The sequence below is a fragment of the Phocoena phocoena genome, chromosome 16, assembly GCF_963924675.1.
Source record: "Phocoena phocoena chromosome 16, mPhoPho1.1, whole genome shotgun sequence".
Lineage (NCBI taxonomy): Eukaryota > Metazoa > Chordata > Mammalia > Artiodactyla > Phocoenidae > Phocoena > Phocoena phocoena.
In genome coordinates, this window is record NC_089234.1 from 28,895,690 (window position 1) to 28,921,025 (window position 25,336).

Below are 25,336 nucleotides of genomic sequence, written 5' to 3' on the forward strand. Positions count from 1 at the left end.
TCTTAAAGGGGCGGTGCTGGTGAAGTACTCTTGGCACGAGTCTCTGAGAAGGCTGGCTAGGGGCGTGAGTTCGCTCCACCAGCACCAAAACACTGAAGAAGAAGAGAAAAAAAAAAAAAAAAAAAAAAAAAACGAGAGAGAGGGGGGAAAAAGGAAGGGAAAAAAAGGGGGGAAAAAGGCAGACAGACACACACTTTAGATAAGGACAATTAGTCACCAGCGAGACCCTGTAGGAAGGGAGGTTTAAATCAGAGGGATTTAATGAGGGTGCTCTGTGCCTTTCCTGAAGCCATGCCCTCCAGCAACTCCCGCCCCCCCGCGTGCCTAGCCCCGGTGGCTCTCATCTTGGCTCTGTTGCTCCGTCTCTCCCTTTCCTCCCAAGCTGGAGACAGGAGACCCTTGCCTGTAGACAGAGCTCCAGGTTTGAAGGAAAAGACCCTGATTCTACTTGATGTGAGCACCAAGAACCCAGTCAGGACAGTCAATGAGAACTTCCTCTCTCTGCAGCTGGATCCGTCCATCATTCATGATGGCTGGCTGGATTTCTTAAGGTAAGGCAGGGGCTTCAATGGATCATTTTTTTTTAAAGTAGCAACCCCCACCCCTTCCTATCCCCCCATTCCAAAGGGGGAAGAAGAAGAAAAAAAGCCAAGCGGATCTCTCAAAGAGAAGAAAGGTTTTCCTCCTCCTGGAATATTTGCTGAGGCTGTAACTGGTGATTGAGAAAAGCAGTGTTTTCTATTAAGATGCACATGTTTGCAATGCAGAAGGCATTTCAGAAACTTACCAGTTATGACTGAAAAAATGTTGTGCGTACATATATCCACAATTAGCCTCCCCGTCTACTTCCGAAAAGAAAGAAGAGGTTCAGGGCAGTTACAAAAGTGAAGAAAAAGGTCTTGAACAACAAAGACCCGAGAGGGGTGTGTGTGTGTGTGTGTGTGTGTGTGTGCCTGTCTGCGTGTGTCTGTGTTTAAGCGGGGATCGCACGAAAATGGAATTTTCCACGGAAAGGTCGTTCTATCAGTTCTCTCCCACTCCCAGACAGAAAATGAATCTAAGCAGAGGCTTGAGCGGTGGGCAAGTTGGTTCGGATTTTTAATTTTATATCCTCCGCTGTCCTTTCCAGACTTCAGGACTTTTAAAGATACTTTTTATAGACCGAATGGTCCCCCCCCAGTCCCTAGTCCTTAAATCTCCTGCGATAACTGCATATTTAGTTTTTCTTTAAAGAAAAAAAAAAAAAAGTCCTCGCTCCGGTCATAGCGTATATAAGAAGAGCGGACAGTGTCCTAGAAGTACCCCGGGGATATTTCGGAGATCTGAATCCAGCACTGGTGGATTAGGAAGTCGGGAGTTTTGTGATCACGGACCCTGCATTACTCTAGGGCTTGGACTCTAATTGGGCTCACCCTCTCCCCAGTTGTTACTGTTCAGCAGTAAGGCAACCACGATCCCTTCCCAACAGGGACAGAGTTGCAGGGTAAAAAAAAAAAAAGTCTACAATGTCGAATTCAAGTGTTGAGTTAAAAAAATTTCCCTCCAAATTGGAGCCTCAGCTGTGGGCTTCCTCGAAGAGCTCCGAGAGCTCTCAGTCTCACTTTTCTGTTCTGAGGCCGCGTCCGCCGCGCCTTTCCTGAGTATCTTTCACTCTGGGAAATTCGAGTTTGCTTCTCGCGTGCGCCCGCCCCTCAGCTCTCCAGGTTTCCCTAGCCTCGGCCAGGTCAGCGGACGCGGCAGGTAGCAGGAGGCGCTGTGTGGGGCGCTTCTTCCACGTGGAGCGAGCGTTGCGGGAGGACTAAGTGGTTGCTGTGGCCGCCGCCGAGGCCGTTTTGGTTCCTGCCCGCGCCTCCACTGGGAGGGCGGGAACAGCTCTGCGCGGCCGGATTCCTCCTCGGAAGCTCTTCTGTGCAGCAGCGCGCGTCTGTGAGCTCGTCCGGGAGGCGGGGGGCGACTACACGCCCCACTTGCATGGCGCTTCTCTAGCTACGCGGACTCCTTCGGGGTTCTTTTGCTTCTGACCTTAAAAACAACAACAAACTTTCATGTTCTCGCTAAATGCTTGTCGCAGAAAAGATTGTGGAAGGCGGCTTTTCGGGGAAGAAGCCTTGGTGGGGCGTATTTGCATTGACTGTGCAGGTTTCCGGCTGGAAGGTTGTTGGAAACGCCGTTTCTGCTGGGCCGGACTCGCTCGGATGTCTCCTCGCCCGCCGTGGGCCCACACGACGGCCGATTGCGCCCGCCGGGTAACGCAGTGCCGGAGTCCTCGGCTAAGCGATCCTTCCGGCGGCTACTGGACTTCTCCAGGCGGCCACGACTTTTGCTAGAAACTCTAAAACTGGAGTCTGTTTTTTCCTCTTATCCACCGCCTTTAAGATACTCTTTAGTACCATTTGGATTGGATATTCAGAACCTGAAGCAGCAAAGCGTTAAAAATAACGTAGAGACCCCGAACTTAACAGCTGACGCCCTTAGCATTAAGAGCATCTGATTGCTCCTTCTCTACCCCTTACCGAATTAGCAGCGTTTGGCTTTTGAAAAACCTATTTATGGAACTCCTGAACCTAAATAGGTGTAAATAGTATTCTGATGCCCCTCGAGTCTCCTACTACGCGCAGGTTCCACATTTCGGCAAACTTCATTTTCCACAGAGCTTCCAAATGGCCCCAAGTGGGAAGGAAAAAAGATAGAGCCCAACCCGGGGGGTGGAGAGGAGAACGTTACCTTTCCTGAGATCGGGCTGAATTATTTCAGGGGCCAAAGAGGCATTGCTTTTACTGTGCAAGGCGGGGCTGGGGAGTGTTCTCAGAAAGGCAAGGATTTACCCCGGGAATTTCTCTTGCTCAGGGATTTGGGAGATGCATACAGTTGTTATAAGGTAGTGGAAAAGGAAAATCAGCTTTGGCATTAAAAAAAATTAACTTGACCTCAGGTGCCTGCTCCGAGAGAAAGAAGGCGGGTTTCACCTTCTCCATGGAGGTTGCGATGCCCCTGGGGCAGAGGAGGCAGATCCCGTATTTCAGCCCAGAAGTTTGGCAAAAGTCGGAGCCCGGGGTCCGTACGCTGCGCGTCTCCTCTGGGAGAGCTTTTCGGGCAGGGGCAGAAGCCCCGCAACTGCGCCTTAGTCCCGTGTTCTCAGCAGAAGGGCACCCCCCACCTTATGCACACACTATTAACAAACACAATCTCTAACTCTTTGTAAATACTACCTTGGGTGAGCATCGTCGGGGTGCCTGAGGGAGGGGGCCACGACCATTTGGGCGCGGGAGGCGTAGCTCCCGGAGCCCCATGGCCCAAGAATGGGCGGGCTGGGGCGCCAGGCACAACTCCACAGAGAGTGGGAAGAGGGCCTTGCTGGTGCCCCGCGTCCTCTCGCTTGTCCCCCGGATCCTTTCCTTTCTCCTTCTCTATCCCTGCAGCTCCAAGCGTCTGGTGACCCTGGCCCGGGGACTTTCACCTGCCTTTCTGCGCTTCGGGGGCAAAAGGACCGACTTCCTGCAGTTCCAGAATCTGAGGAACCCGGCAAAAAGCCGTGGGGGCCCCGGCCCGGATTACTATCTCAAAAACTATGAGGATGGTGAGAAACTTGCTCCCCACTCTTGTTGGGTGAGGGAAGTTTGGGGAGTGGGAGCCAGCAATCGGTATGTGTGCGTGTGGGGTGCAGATTTGGAGGAGGGCCAGGTTGAAGCTCACCTGGAGTGTGGGATTCCTGACGTGATTACACAAAGGGAGCTCATCAGGTTGTCCTTGTCCAGGCTGCTGGCCTTTCTTCGGTGGCTGAGTCTCAGAGGCCGAGAACTAGTAGCCAAAACTTATGACTGGCTAGTCCTATAGGGAGAAGGTGCAGTGGGTTTCTTGAGAAAATCCAGTCAGGTTCATAAAGGGGCAGGGTCACGTTTCCTTTCTAAAATTAAAGGAAGTGCCTTTTTGTTTTTCTTATTCTTTGCTTTGCTGAGATGAGGCTACGGAGGGCTTCAGCCTCTTTTGAATCCCACTCTAAAGTTTTCTGGAATAATCCTTTTTAGATTGGTCCATTGTTGGGAAGGTTTGAAACTTTTCACAGTGGGTTCTTCTTTAGACTGCCTAATCTCAGAGTCGCACTCTCAGAGTTGCACTTATTTTTTCTCAGTTTCAAAATGGGATTATAAATGCCAGCCTTTCCTGCCAGGATCAGATGAGTTAAGTGTTGGAAGGGCTTTTGAAAATGCCAGATCCTATTCCAGTGTGAGAGGCCAATCTTTTTACAGTCTTTGAACAGTCTCATTTTTACTAGGGAAAAATGAAAATGGTATTTAAGAAAATTGTTTAGAGGGTTTGGTGTTAATAACTATGAACTTGCTGTGTGGGTAGAGGAACAGAGTTTCTTTCAAATGGGCAAGGTGGCAATTGATGGGTCTTCACCCACTGAAGTTGTTTGGATTGGGTAGAAGAGGCGTTAGTGTCCATTCCTGGAGAGCTATCTCTGCCCTGTTGTCCCTTCTCATACATGAGCTACAGTTTTATTTTTAAAGGGCTCAGGGACATGTTCTCAGAGCTCCCTGGATTTTGTTACATCTTGTCCTTATAAATCAGCAAAATGAGGAAAAGCCCTTGTATTTTCTGGGGCTTTCACTGAATGGGAATTCTGGAGAGTTTGGATCTATTTCAAGGTTGGCTGAGAAACCATTTTTTTAAAGTGCCAGACTGGAGAAAGAGGGCAAGACTGAGGCTTCTTGAGTTTGAATCCTGAATTAGACTTACTCTTTTACAGCATTGGCGAAGTGTGTAGGTGTTTAAGGCTACATCTTTTCAAAGGCAGATATCATTGCTATAAAAATGTGGATTGCCAGTAGATTTTGCTGTCACTCATCATAAAATGCTGAAAGGTAAAAGATAATCCTGAACAGCAGCTCTGATGGTAATTTGACCTGGGGCTTTATAGCTCCCAGGGTCACTGTCAGCTCTGTGTTCGGATACAAGAAGGGAGAATATTAATGGTTTTCCTGATGAAACAGCTCTTCTTTGAGTCCATTTGAACTACTTCCTCTTTAGTTTGTGAAAAAACTTGTAAGAGCCCCAGGAACCACTGTGGGAAAAAAAGGACTATTATAAGTTTAGGAATTAGCCTTTTTCTCCCAAACTTGTACCTTGGATTATATTACCTATTCATTGAGAGTGGGACGTATGCTTAAAATGAAGGATACAATTTGTTTCCCTTTGTACAAGGAGAAAGTGGACATCATGGGGAGAAAGGATATTGGCAGAAGGCCGTGCCCCATAAAACTTCATAGAATTAGGAAAAAACCAGAAATGGAAAAGATCTAAGAGGTCATCTTCAATCCTTCCACCACTTCAGGGTTCAGTACAGGATCGTTCCATATGGAATCCTTTTCTCGTTTTGTCCAACATAGTATTAAATATCTCTAGGAGTGTAGTTTTCACCACTCCTGTGGGAGAGTTTTTTTGTCCCATAGGTTTTCACTGGTAAATTTTTTCCTGAATTTTCCCTTTATATTCTCTAAATATTTGATTACTCCTCTTTGCATTTTTTTAGACATTTACCTTCAAAATAATTTCTTTGTTGTGTCAGCTTCAAAAAAAGGTTTCCTCATAGCTGTTTTTTATCTAGACTACCTGGATTTAATTCTTTTAAAACTTTCTTTAAAGTCAGTCCTTCCCAACACTAATCTGTTTTATTGCTCCTAGCTGAACTCCTTTTGATTTATGTCTCCTTGGTAATAAGATGCTCTGAACTATATCAGTATTTGAGGCCTTAGCACAGTTAAAGAGAGTAGGAATGCCCTGTTTCTGCCCTTTGATGCTCACATATCCTTAAATCACCCATATTGTCTTTGTTGTTGCATGTTGCATTGCAGAATTAAAGGCAAAAATGGTTTTGGTATAGTCTCAGCAATTTTGCAAATGTTATACTTCAGTTGTCACTTTTAATCCAGTGATAACTGTCATCATAATGAGCCTCTTAAAATAATTAGGTCTTCTCAGTAAACGGCCCTGTAATAGGCATTTTGGCATAAGTACCTTATTTTTTAAAAAAGGGATGTATTGGCTTAAACATAATATAGAATAATAACATACATTTTGAATAATTAGATACAGCTACTGGCACATTATGAAATTGAGTGACATAGGGAATAGAATATGGAATTTGGACTCAGAAAGCCTGTATTTCAGGCCTGGCTCTATCACTTATGAATATGTGGCCCTGGGTTTGCTGCTTCTCTGTAATATATGGATGTGATAATACCTGCTCTACATTGCTTCTGTGAGAGGTATCTGTATAAGATATTTTGTCAACCGCAAAGCACTATGAAGGCTAAGTATTCCTACTTTTATTAAAGGCAGCTTCAGGAAATTTATAACATATATGTTTTGTATTTTAAAGTGGGTTTAAGGAGTGAATAAGATGCGGTAGACCAAAGTTTATGCAGAAGAAAGGAGATAGAATTAGGGAATTGTTTGAGAGGATTAAGAGAATGTAGGGAGAATTTTTAGGGAGAATTGTCTTTAAGGAATGGAGGTGGAGAACATAGGGTGGCTATTTTTTTTGTGTGGTAATGAAAGAAGAGACTAATCTTTAGTTTTGTTATATACGAACATTAAAATGAACTGATAGTTCCAGCTTGGGTAACATACACTTTTCTAGTTAATTCATTCATATTGCTACCTCGATGTGATTTTTTGTTGTTTTCCCCTGAATTAATAGGGCAGTTAACAAGTCATGTGGCTTATATTTTCCAAAACCTTTTAAAGCATATTAATGCAGCTGCATTTTCTCTTTCTAAAGTCACTGTTTACATAAACTTTGGGAACTTCTCTAGTTAGTCCTTTAATACAGTTACTTATTCCACTCTTAGCGTAGGCAACTTGAACTTCATATAAACATGATGATGATGGAGGAAATAAAAAATAGGATTGTTCTTCATATTTTGGAGTCTTACCCTTTGCCTGTCTATGTGATGTTATGCTTTTCTTGCTCCTAACAAAGAAATCTTGGGTTAATCTTTTGTTCTTAAGTTTATTTTGCTGCAGTCTGTCTCTTTGTTGTATATTCAGTGTGATTTATTTGTATGCCTGTCTCTTTACTGCCATAACCATATCTTTAATCAAGATATACACCATTTATTATGCACATCAAAAGCCAGCTTAATATTTCTAAAATATCATATTCATCATGTCACTTTTTTGCTGGAAAACTTTGATTATTTTTGGATTGCTTACAGAAAATGTTCAAACTCCTCAACTTGGCATTCAAAGCCTTTTTAAATCTCAGCTTACCTTTTGTACCCTATGTTTTCATAAAACTTTTATTACAGCCCAGCTTTATTTTCACTGTTTCCTTAAAACACCTTTATCTCAACCCCCTTTGTTCAGCCATTCTATCTGTGCTTTAAATGCCTTTTTCTTGGCTCTGTTAAAATCTCACCACCCACTCCACCCAATTCTTGAAGACCCATTGCAAATGCCCCTTATTTTCACAAGCCTTTTCTGAACAGGTCATTTCATAGTTATCTCTTTTTTCTCTGGACTATTGCAGTTCTTTCTCATTATGTTGTTCTTTTGGCCCCTTCTGCCTTGTTTTGCTTTTTAACTTTTCATATATATGTGTGTGTGTGTGTGTGTGTGTGTGTGTGTGTGTATACACACATATATATATGAAAAGTTAACATTTATATATGTATTTTTGTTTTACCTTTTCAATTAGAATGCAAATTCTTTATAGGAAGGGACCATTCTAATTGTTATATATCCTAAAATGTCTAGCATTATGTATGACACATAGTAGAACTTCTGCAAATAGTTTTGGCTGCATACTAGGTTAAGAGCCTGTTAAAGGCACTGGAAAAATGGAGGTTACCGATAAAGAAATGAGTAAACACATACATAAAGATTCCATTCATTTTTCACCTTCAATGCATTTTCACACGAAGTCCATTCTTAATATTTATTTTAATGACATACTTCATTATTTTAACTATGTACTCTTTATCTTTGATAGTCTAAGTGTCTTGGTTTTATACTGTGCATTAAATCAACTTTACCACCTGATTTAAAGCCTTGCACTGGACCCACACTATTTTTTATTGTATCTGTTTCTTCTTTGCCTTTACTTTTGCTTTTCTTGGTTAGCCTTATGTAGTTTCTACACCTAATTTTACAATTCCCAAATTAATAGTGCCTTTTCACAAATTTAAATGTTTTTTCAATCTTTGTCTCCTGAAAATTTTCTCTTCTGAGAGCTTCTGAAATCCTAAATAATGAATGTGGAGTACACTTTGTAAACTTTAAGGCACTATATGACTATTATTATTGTTTTCCTTTCTCCAGGAAGTTCTCCTAGTTTTAGTAGAGGTGAGGTAGTTAATTCTTTATCTTTCTATTCCCATTCCATCAATCAAGACATATGACATAAGAACAGCACAACTGCCAAAATACATATTTGCCTTGAACTTATCCACCTTTCATTATCTCACTTTATTTTACATAAATGTTTCTTGAAATCCAATTACATTTAACAAGTGTTTATTGATTACCTGCTCTGTGTTTAGTTTCATGCTGGACAAACTGCAGATTATCAAATAAATAAAAGATACAGTCCTATATCAACATTAGAGCACAACAATAATCATTGCTATAGGCAAGATCCACTAATCAGTGTTAAAATAAGTAGGCGAGGTTTAAGACAAAGCAGGATATTTGCATAGCCTCAAAGCATCTCTCTCATAATGTTAATTAATTAATTAATTATTGTGGTGGTTTTAGCATAGGACCACCAATTCTTTGATACTTTTAGGATGTGGAACTTCTGTTTTCCCCTTGAGTATGGGCTGGATTTAACAACTTGTTTCTAAAGAAGACAGCCTATAAAGCAGAAAATAGTAACTTTACAGTGGAGAAGCTGTCAGATATCATTTCAACAAAGTGATCAAGGTTAACATCAGCAGATAGGTCATGTTGATATCATGTATTCCCTGATATCATGTGATGAGAAGGGCACTTCACCTTTCTGATATTCTTTCCCCAAATCCATAACTCTCTGTAAATATGAGAAAACACTAATCAAATTGAAGGATACTCTACAAAATACTTGACCTTTCCCCTTCAAAAGACACTGTCTCTGCTGTCAATGATCTAATAGCTTGTTAGTGAGATAACATTTATAATGATAAAACTGAAGAGTAACACAAAGACAATATAGCACTTGTTCCACAAGTGCTAAGTGGAACAAAATAGTTTGCCAGGATATGACAGGAAAAGTAGAGATGAATACTGGCCAGACTTATTTGGGAGTTAGGTTGGGCCTTGTGGAAGATGCCTAGACTTTGGAGAAGTAGAGATGAGAGAGGACATTTCATTCAAGGGAAAGAGCATGAGGCAAAGCCTAAATATGTGTTTGGGTAATAAGGAGACCACCTGCCTAATAGAAGGTACATGTTAGAAATTATATTAGTTCATGTTGCTAGAAGCATAACAGATTCTTTTTTATAGAAGCCTATTTGCATATTTTTTGTTCAGTAATGTTTATAATTTAAAAATTATGAAAAGCACATGTTAGAAATTATTCTAAGAAAAGCTCATATTTCTAGAATTATGTCTAATTTGAATTTTAAGAAGTGCTAATGTATTTCTGTTAGCTCCATAATATGTAATTAAAAAAGAAGAAAGTACATGTGTGAGAGTAAAGGTTGGTTGGGTAAATCCAGATCAGATGATGAGAATGTTGAATTTTAAGCATAGTAAAATGGAATTGGCCCCATAGGAAAATAGAGGCTATTATAAGTTCTTTTACTCCATTGGAGAGGGGAAGGACATGTTTTCAACATGGATAATGACTTTGCCCTCTCCCATTCTTCTTTTCCAAATCATTGCACACATTCATATACTCTAGCTAAAGTGTGTTATAACTGAACTTGAGGAGGTTTGAGTTATGAAGCATGTTTGAAGGACAGATAATTTAAAACTAAATTAATTTGGTTCTTATAGGGTATATAAAATAAAGGTTTTAGAATTTGCTTGATAATTTTTGTTACCCTTCCTTCTTTCACAGAGTAAAAACAGGCTACTACTTTGTAATATTTATTCACTCATGAATTTACTCATTGAGCAGGCAGCTAGCTCCAGGCCCGTTTGATGCTGAGGCTGGGAGGATGAATGAGGCCCAGCTATGGTTGTCAAATTACATACTCCTGACCTCTTATCACTTCAGTAGCATCAGTCAAAAGCAGTTTCTAGAGATTTTTAGGCCAAGAAAAGCCTCCATTCCAACGCCACTATTTGGCTTTTCATGATTTGTCTACCAGCAACTTTAGAAGGATTTGACACAATTTAATATTGTATTAAAGGGTGTCAGAAATCACCTGAAGTTTTATATATGTTTTATTCTGCCTTTTGGAAACAAAGTGGGTGCATTTTCTATAATGTTTGAAATTTGGTACCAGGTCCTGAGTGCTAGTTGCAGCTCACTGTACCCCTGTGAATTTGAATGTCGTATCTAAAGATATAGTTATCATGTCATTTAGTCACAGTTTAGTCACTGTGGATCTATATAGTGCTGGAAGTGGTAGAGAGGAGATCTGGAAACTCTGGTCTACTGCTTGTAGAGGTGGCTTAATTAATTTCAGTGAGTCAAGAAGTCTAGTAAATAGGTCTTTCAATCACAACCACATTTGTATAATTTATCACCTGATCATTGGGGCTAAAGGTAATCCACAAACAGTTATGTGTTCCTATACAACACAAATTGTGCTGCTGTTGCCAATACCAAATATCACTGTTTCTCTTGCCATATTTATTTATATTCTCTCTCCTGTTCTCCCAAGGCCTCCTGGTGGGATGGGTACATCATGGAAGCAAAGAAGTTTCTTTCAAAATTCCCTGGGCCTGTTTAGCCTGCCAGTCACATGGTCTGGGCTCGTAGAGTCAGGAGCCTCTTCTGAGAATCCTTCATCAAAATGGATTAAATGTTAAGACTCTTAACTTCTGTGCTTCTTAGTACCTTATTCAAGTTTTCAGCTGTCTAGATCTATGAGGCAATGGATTGGAACTCTGAACAGTGTGTGTGTGTGTGTGTGTGTGTGTGTGTGTGTGTGTGTGTGTGAGACAGAGACAGAGAGAGATAGAGCATATGAATATATGAGCATGAAAGAATTTGGTGTGTTTTATTTTTTACACTCGTCCATGGTGGTGATGTAGGCAAAGTAAATATAATTTGTAGACTAGAGGCTAGTTCTATAGGATGTATAGATACCTTGTTTAACTCCTTTGTCTTTTGGTTTCATGATCAGTTTTCTTCACTTTAGTACAGTGAAAAGCAGTGTAATTTTGCTTAATTCAATACATGTTTTTTAAATTATAAACCAAATGCCAAGGTTAGTCAAGATACTGGGGCTACCCAAGAGGAATAGAACATGAACTGTGCTCTCAAAGTGCTCTGGTCTTACACATTCAATAGAATTTCTCAATGTTCTTGAGTATCATCACTCTACTTTAGTCAGACTAATCTTTGCCAAGTCTTTCCACTTTGCTCATAGTATACCCTCTACCTTGAACACTCATTTTCTGTCTTGAATTAAAATTTTTACTTGTCCTTCAAAGCTCTGCCCAAGTCCCCTGTTTCATTAAGCCTTCTGCTGAGCCAATCCTCATTAATCCTCTCTCATTCTCTAAATTTTTCTGAAATTCTGCTCTGAATACTTGATCTAATTTAGTCCAAGTGCCCCAGAATTTATGTTTGATTGACATAAGCAGACATCATTTTTGTCTCTAGGAATTTACAATCAAAACACACTGGGATTGACATACACATAAAAATCCATATAGATAACCATCATCACATTGCATGGAACAGACACATTAAGTCAAACAAAAATTTATGTTATTTACAAAGCTTAATGCATGTGTTTTGCTTTTTGTGTGGTGAAGAATGAAGAGTGAAAAATATAAGCTGCATATTTAGAAAAGATGGGGTACATATCTGTATCGTATGTTTGTATTGAGGGAGTTGGGGATTAAACCAGGACCTTATTTTTTACTTGCTTTGGAAAGGCAGAAACACCTTGAGAGATGGAAGATGGGAATGCAAAAGTTAAATTGCTCAGATTTGGGTCATTATCTTTGAAATACTATGGAAGAATGGATGTTCCCCCTGCAGCTTAATAATAGTAATAATATAATAATATTACCTAACATTGTTGGGTGCTTCTTATGTGTCAAGTACTATTTTAAGGAATTTACATAGATTAACATTTAATCCTTTTATCAACCCTATGAGGAAAGTAGTATTTTCCCATTTGACAAATGGGGAAACTGAGGCACAGAGTGGTTAAATAACTTGCCCAAGGCCACCTAGGTAAAGAGTTGGGGAGCAGGGACTCAATGAATGACGTCACCCATTAAACCTGAAGGCTTAAGCGGAGCCTGTGTTAATGAACTTGTTTTTCTACTAACTAAATGTGTCATTGTGCAAGTTGTTAACCTCCTGAAGCCTTCTTTATCCATAAAATGAAGAAAATGGACCACATTATCTGTTTGTAGCATCTAATTCTGAGATTCTGTGAGTCAAAGATCTCAGACATACAAGGCATGTAGGAAATAATAGCAATGGGAACAAGATAGGATATATTCAAAGGTTAAAGGATGTAGAACAAGCTGTAAGGGCTATAGAAGTTCAGAGAAGGAGATTAAGTGAGAGCTGGAGTAGTCAGGACAGGTGCCTAGGAGGAGGGAGCTTGACCTGGCCTTAAGGGTAAATAATAATAATGCTGATAACAGCTAGTGTTTGTTGAGTTCTTACTGTGTTTTACATGTGGTATCTCATTTAATTCTTAAATCAATCTGTTGACAAACGTGTGAGCATGCACGTGTGTATGTGTGTGTATATGAAGAAATAGGGACTCAGAAGAGACATGTGACTTGCTTAAGGTCATAAGATCAGTAGTTAGTACAACCAGGATTAGAACCCAGTCCTGTTCTCTCTTCACTGTGCTTTGATAAGAGGGATCCAGTCTTTGGTTCATTCACTATTTCATTTATTCATCTATTCATGTATCAGGCACTCAAAAGCCCTATACTAAGTATCGTGGAGCAGTAAAAAAAAATGTGTGCCATAGACCCTCCCTCAAAGGTCTAGTGGGTTAGGACACAAAATAGTTGTTAGGGAAAACAGCAAAAGAATAATCACAGGGAGACACATGAACAATTGAAAGAGATGATTGTCACACTATATGACATTTGAAGGAATAGGACAGCATCTGATCCAGTGGAATAGAACTTATTAGTTCTATCCAGTGGGATAGAACTATTTTGGAAGCAGATGAATTGAAAAGAATACTAGAAATGGATCAACAGTGTCATTGATGTAAGGGAAATGGCAGGAAAAAAAGCAGAAAAATAAGAATATTTGAAAAAGTTGTTGGAAAGTTACCATTAAATTATTGGGCAATTTTAGAATTACTTTGTTTTTATTTATATACTAGAACCATACTCTGTATTTTTCTTCTTTCAAGTTCTGAGGCCAGAGAAACCTTGTGAAGGGTAAAGGGAACTGATAAGGGTGAAGTTTCAAGAAAACCCTTCCTTCATACCTTTCTTCCTTATCTTTCTCTTTGAACTGAGAGTTTGTTAAACTCAAGTAGAGATCACTTTTATAGCCATTTACAATGAAGAAACTATGGAGCAAAGAGGTTATATATTCTACACAAAGTAAGTAACTGTGCTGGTAAGTGGCAGAGCTGTGGCTGGATCCAGGACAGTCTCACTACGAAGTTGGTGATTTTCACCACCCCCATTATAGCATAACAGCACAATATTCCTCATTCTTCTACCAAGACAGCTTCAAAGGCCTTTCCTCTGGGGTTTATATTAACTTGAGTCTGATTTGAAAGTTTGAGAAAGGGGCTAAATGAAAATTATGATTGTTTACCTCATGTCTGTTTCCATCTGGTTTGGGCAGTCTTCGTCTCCCATCTATTCTGTCATCTCTGTCTAAGGAAACTGGGTTCCCTTTCTCCAGCCTCTCTTCATCCTCCTGCCTCATTAATCTTTCTGAAGCTCCACGTTCTGTCACTGCCTAGCTAGAAACCTTCAAGGTTATCCCTTGTCTAACTTAAATCCTCGTCATTCTCCTCCAGTTTTCCAAGGCCCTCTAGAGTCAGCCCACCTTCCTTGGCCAGCTTCTTCTCTCCTCTTCCCCACAGGAACCTGAGTTTATTCACAAGCAGATGGTGTAGCTTCCTGTCACAGAGCTCCTACTCATTCTGCTATTCTCTTAATTTCTAACCCTCCGGATTTTGCACTCCATCATCTGTCTGCCCACTTTTTACCCACTTCTAAATTCTTCCTGTCTTTCAGAACCCTGCTCAAATTTGTCCTCCTTCTCTATGAATTCTTCACGATCTCATTTATTCATTCATGAAGTGTTTATTGAGCCTGAATTTCCAAGGTATTTGTTGTATAAAAATCACTCTTTTGGCTATTTTCATATTCTGCCTCAGTGTTCTCAGGTATCTTTTTGTGTATGTTCATGTAGACTTGGCTCAACCCCTAGATTATAGGTCACTGTGACAGTAGTGATTTTATCATTTTTGTTGTTGCTACAACATCTAGTAGCTGTCTTTTGCCTAGTAGTTCTTCAGTGTATACTTGTTGACTGATTATTTGCCATTTATTGGGTAGCTTAATACACTAAAAAGAATAATAGCTCTTCCATTCATTGTTTCTGCTTTTTAAAAAATTCATAGTCTATTTCTGGTTAATGCTTAACTTCCTTATTCATATTTTTACTTTTAAAGTTTTAGTGCATTTCATGCACCAATGAAATGCATGCTCATTAATATAAATTCAGTAATACATATATCATAGATATAACCACTTTCAACAGTCTGGCATGTACCTTTTTAGACCTTTTTCTGTGCATACATATGTATATAAAAATTTAAATGTGTAAGTGGAGTTGCATTTTTGTACAACTTGCTAATCTAGATAACCTTTTAGTCAGAAATTATGGGCTGTTTTTCAGTGGCTAAAGAATAATCCATATGTGGATGAGTTGTAATTTAACCATTCTTTCTAATTCATTGGTACTTTTTTGCAAGAACTTCTCTGTTTGCTATTTGTCTGTAGTTTCTAACAAAGCAGTGCTGTAGAATCATATCTTTTTCGTATTGGAACTTGATCTAAATTATTTATTTTCCCCAATGTCTTTTTAACCACCCTTATCCATTTTAATTCTTTTAGCTATAATGCATTCTTTGAGCAAATGTCAAGAAAACAGTCACAGCAAAACTAACCCTGCGCATCAAAGTACAGTTTTCTTTTGTAAAACAAGTGATTTAAAATGTTTTGGATACAGATAGAAAGTGACACTAAAAATATTTTGACTTTTTTGTTCAAATAGTATATCACTGTGTGATTTGAAAGAAATCCTAGCTGTCACTCATCTTTTAAAGCTACTCTGTGATTTTGAATACTATTCAGCCAAAGAAGAGACACTTATAAAGACCTCACATAATGTTTTGTGAGAAACAGACTAAAGAAGGCAGAAGTAGCCATTTTTGAATAGCTCCCTAATCAGTTTGCAGGAGAAAAATAATCACATTTTACATTTGTAATGTTCTTTAAAATTTAAAGAACTATAGAATTATAGAACTAAAGAATAATAGAACTATAGAATTATAAAAACTCCTCAGATCCTCACAGGAGCTGTGTATAGTAAGTTTATTTTAAATTTTGGCATTTCTATATTATAAATGAGAAAACAGACTCAAGGAAGTTGCTCAGAGTAATACAGCTTTTAAGTGGCAGAACTGGGATTAGAACTCAGTACCTCTGTCTTCAAGTCTGATACTCTTAAATGAGGTATACACAGCTAATGATAATCCCTCCACTCTACTTCAGTGAACCAGGTGGGTACTTGTGTTCTGCAGTGTTGGGCCAATCTGAAATAGGAAGGCTAGAATGGGCCTGTTGTTTCTTTGTGAGAGGCTGTGTTTGCTTGTAGGTGTGCTAGGCTCTAGTTTAGTCCCAGATTCTTTTTGAACTGTTCTTTATTGATAAACTTCTGGACCGGCTTCAGGATGCCATTTTTGTAGATTTGACACCTGAAACTCAGACTCCTTTGAGACTGGAATCCAAACCCAGGGTGAGGTTAGAACTAGTCCAGAGAATGGCACAGAGGGGACTTTTGAGAGTACTTTGTGGGTACCAGTATCACTGAGGAGACTTCCAACAAAGAATTTAAAAGTCTTTTAAGTTCAGACATTCATTAGCTATCATGGTGCATCCAGTGAGAGGGTTTCATTTACCACAGAGGAGGCCCGTACTGAGTAAGCAGAGGAGATGGAAATAGAACATGAGCTTTTGGTGATAGTCACTAAACCATGCACACTTTAAAAAATGTTTGTAATCACCATTGAGGTGAATCTTTGTGTATCTCTCAGTGCCCTAATAGGTACACTCTTTTCATCTGGGTGTTTATTTCTTTGCAATTGTTGGGAAAAAAACCAGATTGTGGACTTATTTCCCTGGCCATTATGAATCCTCTTGGAAGAGTAGACTCAGGTTAAATTCACTGAGCTGTAGATTCAAAAGAAACTGTAGTCCAGGCTTAGCCAAGTTAAAACCCATAGGTGAAAGTAAACATAACTTGAAACCATTAGGAAAATAAATGCTGCTGTTTTATAGAACATTTGTAGAAGCAAATGAATGATACCCTAGTCCAAAGGTCAGGATTTTCAACAGCTTGCAGCAGAAATCTTACACTTATTAAATGTCTTCACTAGGGGTTTTTGTGTTAGTGGATGACTGAGGTCTTTTGTTTCTTCTGTTTCCCTCATGGCAGTAAAGTTGAAATTTAGAAAGCTTTCAAAATGAAATTTCTCATAGAAGTTATAACCACAGGTTTTAAGTTTTCATCACCTAAATGTGGAACAGAACAATTGAAAATTTGGGGGGACGGGAAAAAAAGGTTTGAGGACACATGTGGTGTGTATCAAGAATCAGTGTAAATCAGGAAGGTGTGGTAAGAGGGATTTCCTGTGTTACAGAACTGCTGAAATAGTGCTCCCCCACCCTCCATCAATACATTCCAAATTATGCTGCTGGCCTTTTCTGACACCTTGCAGAGATGGTGCCCCTTACCTGACACATTGTAGTTTCCTTGAAGCTTCAATCAACAGTTGGTTGCTAAGAGAGCTCATCCCGGGGATAATGAATTCTTTGACTGTGTCCTTTCTTTTGTACCTCATGAGTTTGGCAGGTACCTACCTGTAGGACGGGACCAGACTAGTATTTTGAGTCTGTTCTTTTTTATCCCTGCTATAGGACAATTCATTTCCAGGTTTCCAGGTCTGATAATAATAACTACCAATTATCGAGCACTTATACATCCCAAGTACTGGGCCAAACGCTCTTCAAAGGTGATAAGAATTTTTCCTTACAACCCCTTGAAGCAGGTATAAACTGTCCCATTTGATAGAAGCTTAGAGAAGTTAGTCAGTGATTCTGGCTGCATTCCCCTAGCTAGGGGAGCTTTAAAAAATGTTGGGTCCGGGCTTCCCTGGTGGCACAGTGGTTGAGAGTCCGCCTGCCGATGCAGGGGACGCGGGTTCGTGCCCTGGTCCGGGAAGATCCCACGTGCCGCGGAGCGGCTGGGCCCGTGAGCCATGGCCGCTGAGCCTGCGCGTCCGGAGCCTGTACTCCGCAACGGGAGAGGCCACAGCAGTGAGAGGCCCACGTAACGCAAAAAAAAAAAATTTGGGTCCTAGGCTAATTAAATCAATCTCTGGGGGAGCTAAGGCATTGTGATCTTTAAAAATCTCCCCAGGGCTTCCCTGGTGGCGCAGTGGTTGAGAGTCCGCCTGCCTATGCAGGGGACGCGGGTTCGTGCCCCGGTCCGGGAAGATCCCACGTGCCGCGGAGCGGCTGGGCCTGTGAGCCATGGCTGCTGAGCCTGTGCGTCCGGAGCCTGTGCTCCGCAATGGGAGAGGCCACAACAGTGAGAGGCCCGCGTACCGCAAAAAAAAAAAAAAAAAAAAAAAAAAAAATCTCCCCAGATGGTTCTAAAGTGTACATCACGTTAAGAACCTTTGGGTGAAGTGATTTTCCTAAGGTACTTCAGCGCGTTTGTTGTGGAGTTCAAGTCTAGACAGTCTGAATCTAGAGACCAGGTATAGCCAACTCTGAAGTAAAGCCTAAACTTTAATGTGCATATGAATCACCTGGGGATCTAATAGTTAAAAATGAGATTCTGCTTTTCTAACAAACTCCCAGTCTTGCCATGCTGCTGCTCTGGGGACCACATTTGGAGGAACAAGGCTTTCCTACACTGGTTACTAATATTAATACTTATGGTAGCCAGAAGGGGGGAAATGTTCGCTGAAAGGCAGCAGCAAGATCGGGAGCAGGGAGGGGCTTCTCATCCATTTTACTTTAGTAGTGATGGCAGGGATCATGGGTTGATTATGTAAACTTTTCAGGGTTTTCCTAGGGCTAAATAACCTGTTTCAGGTTATTTCCCTGTTCCTGAGATCCTTGGAAGTTTAAGACTGTGGCAAAACTAGTAAAACATCACTTGTTGAGGTGTTTTCATTTGTTAGTCATGTAGGGATGTGAGTTGTAATTGTTCATTTGGTCACCTTTCAAAACCCTTTCCTCCTCTTTTTTTAGGGAGGCCGAAACAGGAGTTCAGGCAAAAAATCCACGAATTTTCAGTTAAATCCTCATTCAGTAAACATTTATTAAGCACTTACTGTGTGCCAGCATTGCAATATGCTCTCCCAAAGGATACAAAAACAAATGGACATAGTCCTTGCTCTGATAGAACTCACACTTTAGTGGGAAAAATGTCATATACAATAGATAATGGTGTGATGGAAATACAAATAGATAAATTACAGAGGAAGAAGCAGTAAACTTCACCTGAAGTAGTTGAGGAAGACTTCATTGGTATCACCGTTATTATTTCTGATTGTTATAAATGTTATTATTTCTGATTGTTTTAAATATTTATCGGAGTTTAGGTTATTAGACCATTGCTGAGACTTCTTAACGTTTCCTCTGTATTACATAATGGTTTTATAATTTTGAGATTAAGAGTGTAGATGATTCTCATCAATTACATGCATGAAAAAATTGACATTAAATGTATTTTCTTCTGGAAACAACAATATTAGTAATATCATCAGCCTACATTTATTGAGCACTTCCAAGGTGCTATAAGAATTGTCTTATTTAATCTTTTTAAAATAGCTTTATTGTTATATAATTCACATTCAATACAATTCACATACCACTTAAAGTATACACTTCAGTGTTTTTTAGTATATTCACAGAGTTGTGCAGCCATCACAGTCACATTTTCATCACTACAAAAGGAAACCTCACATCCTTTAGTTATCTCCCTCAATCTCCCCCACCCCCCAGATGGGGGCAACCACTAATATACCTCTGTCCCTGTGGGTTTGCCTATTCTGGGTATTTCATATAAATGAAATTACACAATAGGTTGTTCTTTGGGAATGATTTCTTTAATTTAGCATAATGTTTTTTTTTTTTTAAATATATTCATTCATTTTCATATTCCTTTTTTTTTTTTTAATTTTTTAAACATCTTTATTGGGGTATAATTGCTTTACAATGGTGTGTTAGTTTCTGCTTTATAACAAAGTGAATCAGCTATACATATACATATGTTCCCATATGTCTTCCCTCTTGCGTCTCCCTCCCTCCCACTCTCCCCATCCCACCCTTCCAGGCTGTCACAAAGCACCGAGCTAATATCCCTGTGCCTTGCGGCTGCTTCCCCCCAGCTATCTACCTTACTACGTTTGTTAGTGTGTATATGTCCATGACTCTCTCTCGCCCTGTCAAAACTCACCCTTCCCCCTCCCCATATCCTCAAGTCCGTTCTCCAGTAGGTCTGCGTCTTTATTCCTGTCTTACCCCTAGGTTCTTCATGACATTTTTTTCCCTTAAATTCCATATATATGTGTTAGCATACGGTATTTGTCTTTTTCTTTCTGACTTACTTCACTCTGTATGACAGACTCTAGGTCTATCCATCTCATTACAAATAGCTCAATTTCATTTCTTTTTAAGGCTGAGTAATATTCCATTGTGTATATGTGCCACATCTTCTTTATCCATTCATCCGATGATGGGCGCTTAGGTTGTTTCCATCTCTGGGCTATTGTAAATAGAGCTGCAATGAACATTTTGGTACATGGCTCTTTTTGAATTTTGGTTTTCTCAGGGTATATGCCCAGTAGTGGGATTGCTGGGTCATATGGTAATTCTATTTGTAGTTTTTTAAGGAACCTCCATACTGTTCTCCATAGTGGCTGAACCATTTCACATTCCCACCAGCAGTGCAAGAGTGTCCCCTTTTCTCCACACCCTCTCCAGCATTTATTGTTTATAGATTTTTTGATGATGGCCATTCTGACTGGTGTGAGATGATATCTCATTGTAGTTTTGATTTGCATTTCTCTAATGATTAATGATGTTGAGCATTCTTTCATGTGTTTGTTGGCATTCTGTATATCTTCTTTGGAGAAATGTCTATTTAGGTCTTCTGCCCATTTTTGGATGGGGTTGTTTGTTTTTTTGTTATTGAGCTGCATGAGCTGCTTGTAAATTTTGGAGATTAATCCTTTGTCAGTTGCTTCATTTGCAAATGTTTTCTCCCATTCTGAGGGTTGTCTTTTGGTCTTGGTTATGGTTTCCTTTGCTGTGCAAAAGCTTTGAAGTTTCATTAGGTCCCATTTGTTTATTTTTGTTTTTATTTCCATTACTCTAGGAGGTGGGTCAGAAAGGATCTTGCTGTGATTTAGCATAATGTTTTAAAGGTTCATCCTTGTTTTACATATATCAGTACTTCATTTCTTTTTATTTCTGAACAATATTACACTGTATGGATATACCATATTTTGGTTATCCCTAAAAGAATGTTTCTTTTAGTTCGTGAGTATAATAAAACCTTTTTGATGCAATGCTAAATGTCCTTCCTGCCTGTTTGACTGCCTTTGGTATTTCTTACTTTTCCTTTGGTCTTACTGTTGCTGTCCTAGTCTAGACCATCTACTAACGTTGCAATCTCTTTTTTTTTATTATTAAATTTTACTGGAGTATGGTTGCTTTACAATGTTGTGTTAGCCTCCACTGCACAACAAAATGAATCAGCCATACACATACAGATATCCCCTCCCTTTTGGACTTCCCTCCCATTGGCAATCTCTTAATTGGTGTCAGTGGCCCTAATTTCTTTGAAAGAAAGACAATAAACAGTTCTTGAGCACCTACCCTCTGCAAGGCACTTTATATTATATCTCATTTAATCCTTACCAGGCAGGTTTTCTCATCACTTCAAGTTGAGGAAGCTGAAGTTCAGGGAGGTTAAGTAACTTGTCCCAGCTTTACAACTAGGACTTGACAGAGTTAGAGTTTATGATTCTAAAATCTGTTTTTTCAACAATACGTGGTTGCTTCCAGTACATTTTAGAATTTTATCATATCTAGTTGTGATGAGTACATAGTGGGTGGTCAAAAATGCTTGCTTACTTGTATTGAATTCCTGTTTTAACACATCCTTACAGCATTTAAAAGTCAGAGAAGGACTAGTGATCCTCTTACTATAAAATAATGATGCCTAAGGACTCACTCCACACTTCATCTTAGAGTAGACCTCTGTCCCTGGTATCTCTGCCCTTGAGTGTGTGGTGGTGTTTTTTAAAATCACTATATACCCTGTGCCAAGCACAGGCCTGGCACATAGTAGGTGCTCGATAAATATTTGTTGAAAGAATAATGAATGAGTTAGGTTTTAGTGGTCTCGAATCCATCAAAATTGGAAACAAAGGTCTTTAATTCACATACCTTGAGGGTAGTTGTTCTTCCAGTGGTTGTTTCTGGATCTGTGTTTGCAATCACCCCAGAGACTACAGAGAATCTATGAATCTAATGTAATAAAATATTCACATGCAGAAAATAGAGATCTTGAGGAGTTACAGCTTGCATGTGAAGAAGGAGCCCTCACATCTTGAGAGTCTTGCTGTCTTAGAGCAAGCTTGTTAATTCAGAAGGAGAAAAAAATACAGGGAGAAACTAAAAACAGACAAAAGCTAAATGGATAGATCTTAGTAATGGGATCATATCCTGGGTTCTGTTCCCAGCCTGGCAGCTGATTTACTTGGCTGCTCCCAGCCCCTGGCTTACTCCCCCAGTAGTCTCATTGGATTTACTAGTATAGGAGAGGGCTGTGGTGAGGGCATGGAGTGAGCATTTTGAAACCTTGATGACATTGGTAGGCTGATGAGTTACCACCATAGAGACCAGTGTCATGCTCATCCTCTGGCAGTCTTGGTTTATTGGAAGTTGGAAGGGCTCTGGAAATACCTGTGAGCATAGTTTGAAAAGTGAAATTTTCTTGAGAATGAAGGAATATAGGGTAGGTTTTTGTTTTATGAATATTAACCATTGATCCCTTTTCTGGGGTTTTTAGTCATGGTCAGGATTATTTGGAGATGAAGGAATGCTATTCTTTTATCATTTGCTTGTTTGTTTGTTTGTAAATGCTTAATATTTGGGAATTGATGAACTAAAAGTAAAGATTATGTGCCATTGGGCCAATACCATTTCCAGTATACCAAGGCCATTTGGGAACCAGTTGTAAAAGGCATTCTTTGAGAGATGAAATTGGATTGGGATTTGGGATTCGATCGTTGAAGGCAATCTGAGAGTTAACTTGAGAGTTAAGTCAAGGAGTTTGGGTTTTATCCTTTAGATAACAAAGAATCAAGGAAAGATTGTGATTAACAAAATTATTTGTGATATTTTAGGAAGATTTATTTCATGGCTTCTCACAGAACAGAACAGTGGTAGATTCCTAGCTGAAGAGGTATCAAGGAGAGGCTAGTGAAGATATCCAGGAGTGAGATGTGGACAGATTACATTAGTGAAGCAGCAGTGGGAAAGAAAAGGAATAGTTAGGGAGTCATTACAAAGGAAAAACTGACAGGACATGGTAATTGATTTGATATGGATAGTATCCTTTGCAATTACTTTGTGCTGTAGTTCTAACATGAAAGGGAGACTTTTTTTTTTTAAAGAGATTCATTGGGATCAAACAGTGTTTATAAACTGAGGATTAATAGCGCTGGCATGAGCCAAACTTAATTTAAAAATATTTAGTCAACGCAAAGCAGGCTTTTGGTTGTCAGTTCAACTGGAAACAATCCCCCTTTTCACTTCTTTTTTTTTTTTTGGCCTGACTTTTCTTTCAAAAGTCAAATAAAGCCAGACAGTTGGATAGTTGAGGATGGGGTTAAAAATGTTTTCTAAGTATTTGTACATAAGCAGAAAACACTTGTATTTTTCAGTCTTCCCCAGGTATTTGTGACGTATCTGTGTGACAGTTACGTATCTAGTTAACATATAGGGGGAAAATCTTTCCTGTAGGTAATCTGCACTCTTAAACCTGCCCTGTTGTCCTACAGTTATATATTCTTGCTTATAAATAGGGACTAGGTGAGTGAGTGGATAGCTCAGTTAATTGTCATCATCATCATCGTCATTGTTGTTGTCATCATCATCTAGTTTTTTTATTACTAATGACTTGTATTAAACATTTAATGTGACTCAGACATTGTACCCACATTATAACTACTATTTTATTTAATTCTTATAACTATCTTATGAGGTAGGCACATTTTTATTATGGGCACAGATGAGGAAACTCAGGCTCAGAGTTGTTAAATAACTTGTTCAAGATCACAGAGCTAGTAAGTGGCAGAGCGAGGACAGGAAAAAGAGATCACTTTAACCCCAAATCTCTGTTATACATGCCAAAACATTTCCAAGTGCATCTCCAGCAGACATGTGGGGAGCATCGGTTTTAGAGCTAAAAATCAACAGCATAATATTATTATATCTCCTAAAGAGAAATCTGGTTATAGGAGCAAGGAATTATTTACAAACTGTTTGACATCATTTTTCTAGGTGCCTATCACTTTGCTATATACCGAACACATTTCAATAAGTCAGTGACTAATAGTAATGAGTTACTATCTGTCCAGGTAGGATTTTTAAAAAAATGGTAAAAAACATATATCATACAAGTTACCATCTTAGAGCTAATATATTTGAATTTAGTAAAGTTGAAGAATTCAAAATCAACATACAAAAATCAGTTGCATTGCTATACACTAACACTGAACTATCCAAAAAGGAAATTAAGAAAACAATCTTATTTACAGTAGCATCAAAGAGAATAAAATGCTTAGGAATAAACTTAACTAGAGAGGTGGAAGATGTTTCACTGAAAACTACAAAACATTGATGAAAGAAATTAAAGACACAAATAAACAGAAACGCATCCTGTGTTTATGGATTGGAAGACTTAATATTGTTAAAATGTCCGTACTACCCAAAGTGATCTGTAGATTGAATGTAATCCCTATAAAATCCCAATGGCATTTTGGCATCTATTTCTATATAGAAATAGAAAAAACTGCCCTAAGAGTCATTTGGAACAACAAGAGACCCTGAAGAGCCAAAACTATTTTGAGAAAGAAAAACAAAGGTGGAAGCATCACAGGTCCTGATTTCAAAATATATTGCAGTAATTAAAACAGTATGGTACTGGCATAAAGACAGACATATAGACCAATGGAACACAGTAGAGAGCCTAGAAATAAATCCATGCATGTACAGTCAACTGATCTTCAAGAAGGGTGCCAAGAATACACAATGGGGAAAGGATAGTCTCTTCAACAAATGGTGTTGAGAAAACTGGATATCTTCTATCCATATGCAAAAGAACAAAGTTGGACCCTTATACTGTGAACAAAATAAGTTCAAAAAGGGTTAGAAACTTCTAAGTAAGACCTGAAACTGTAAAACTTCTGGAAAAAAACATAGGGGAAAAGCTTCATGAAATTGGTCTTGGCAGTGATTTTGTGGGTATAACACCAAAAGCACAGATGACAAAAGCAAAAAGAAAAGACAAGTGGGACTACATCAAACTAAGAAGTTTCTGCAGAGCAAAAGAAACAACAAGGTAAAGAGGCAACCTAAGAACAGGACAAAATATTTGCAAACCATATATCTGATAAGGGGTTAATATCCAAAATATATTAAAAAGGTCCTCACTCAATAGCAAAAACCAAATAACCCAATTAAAAACGGGGCAAAGGACTTGAAAAGACATTTTTCCACAGAAGATATACAGATGGCCAGCAGATATATGAAAAGATGCTCAACATTACTAATTATCAGGGAAATGCACATCAAAACCACAGTGAGATATCATCTCACAGCTGTTAGGATGGTTATTATCAAAGAAACA

The 25,336-nt window shown here is 39.2% G+C and overlaps 1 protein-coding gene across 3 annotated transcripts in view; it reads left to right on the top strand.

Annotated features, from left to right (window-relative positions):
* Positions 1-261: 261 nt before the first annotated feature.
* Positions 262-25,336, top strand: part of HPSE2 (heparanase 2 (inactive)) — a 575,892-nt gene continuing 550,817 nt past the window's right edge. For all 3 annotated transcript variants that reach the window (XM_065894147.1, XM_065894148.1, XM_065894149.1), the window contains exons 1-2: positions 262-551; positions 3,420-3,577. In XM_065894147.1, coding sequence (XP_065750219.1) covers positions 262-551; positions 3,420-3,577 — 448 coding nt within the window. The remainder of the gene's footprint in view (positions 552-3,419; positions 3,578-25,336) is intronic.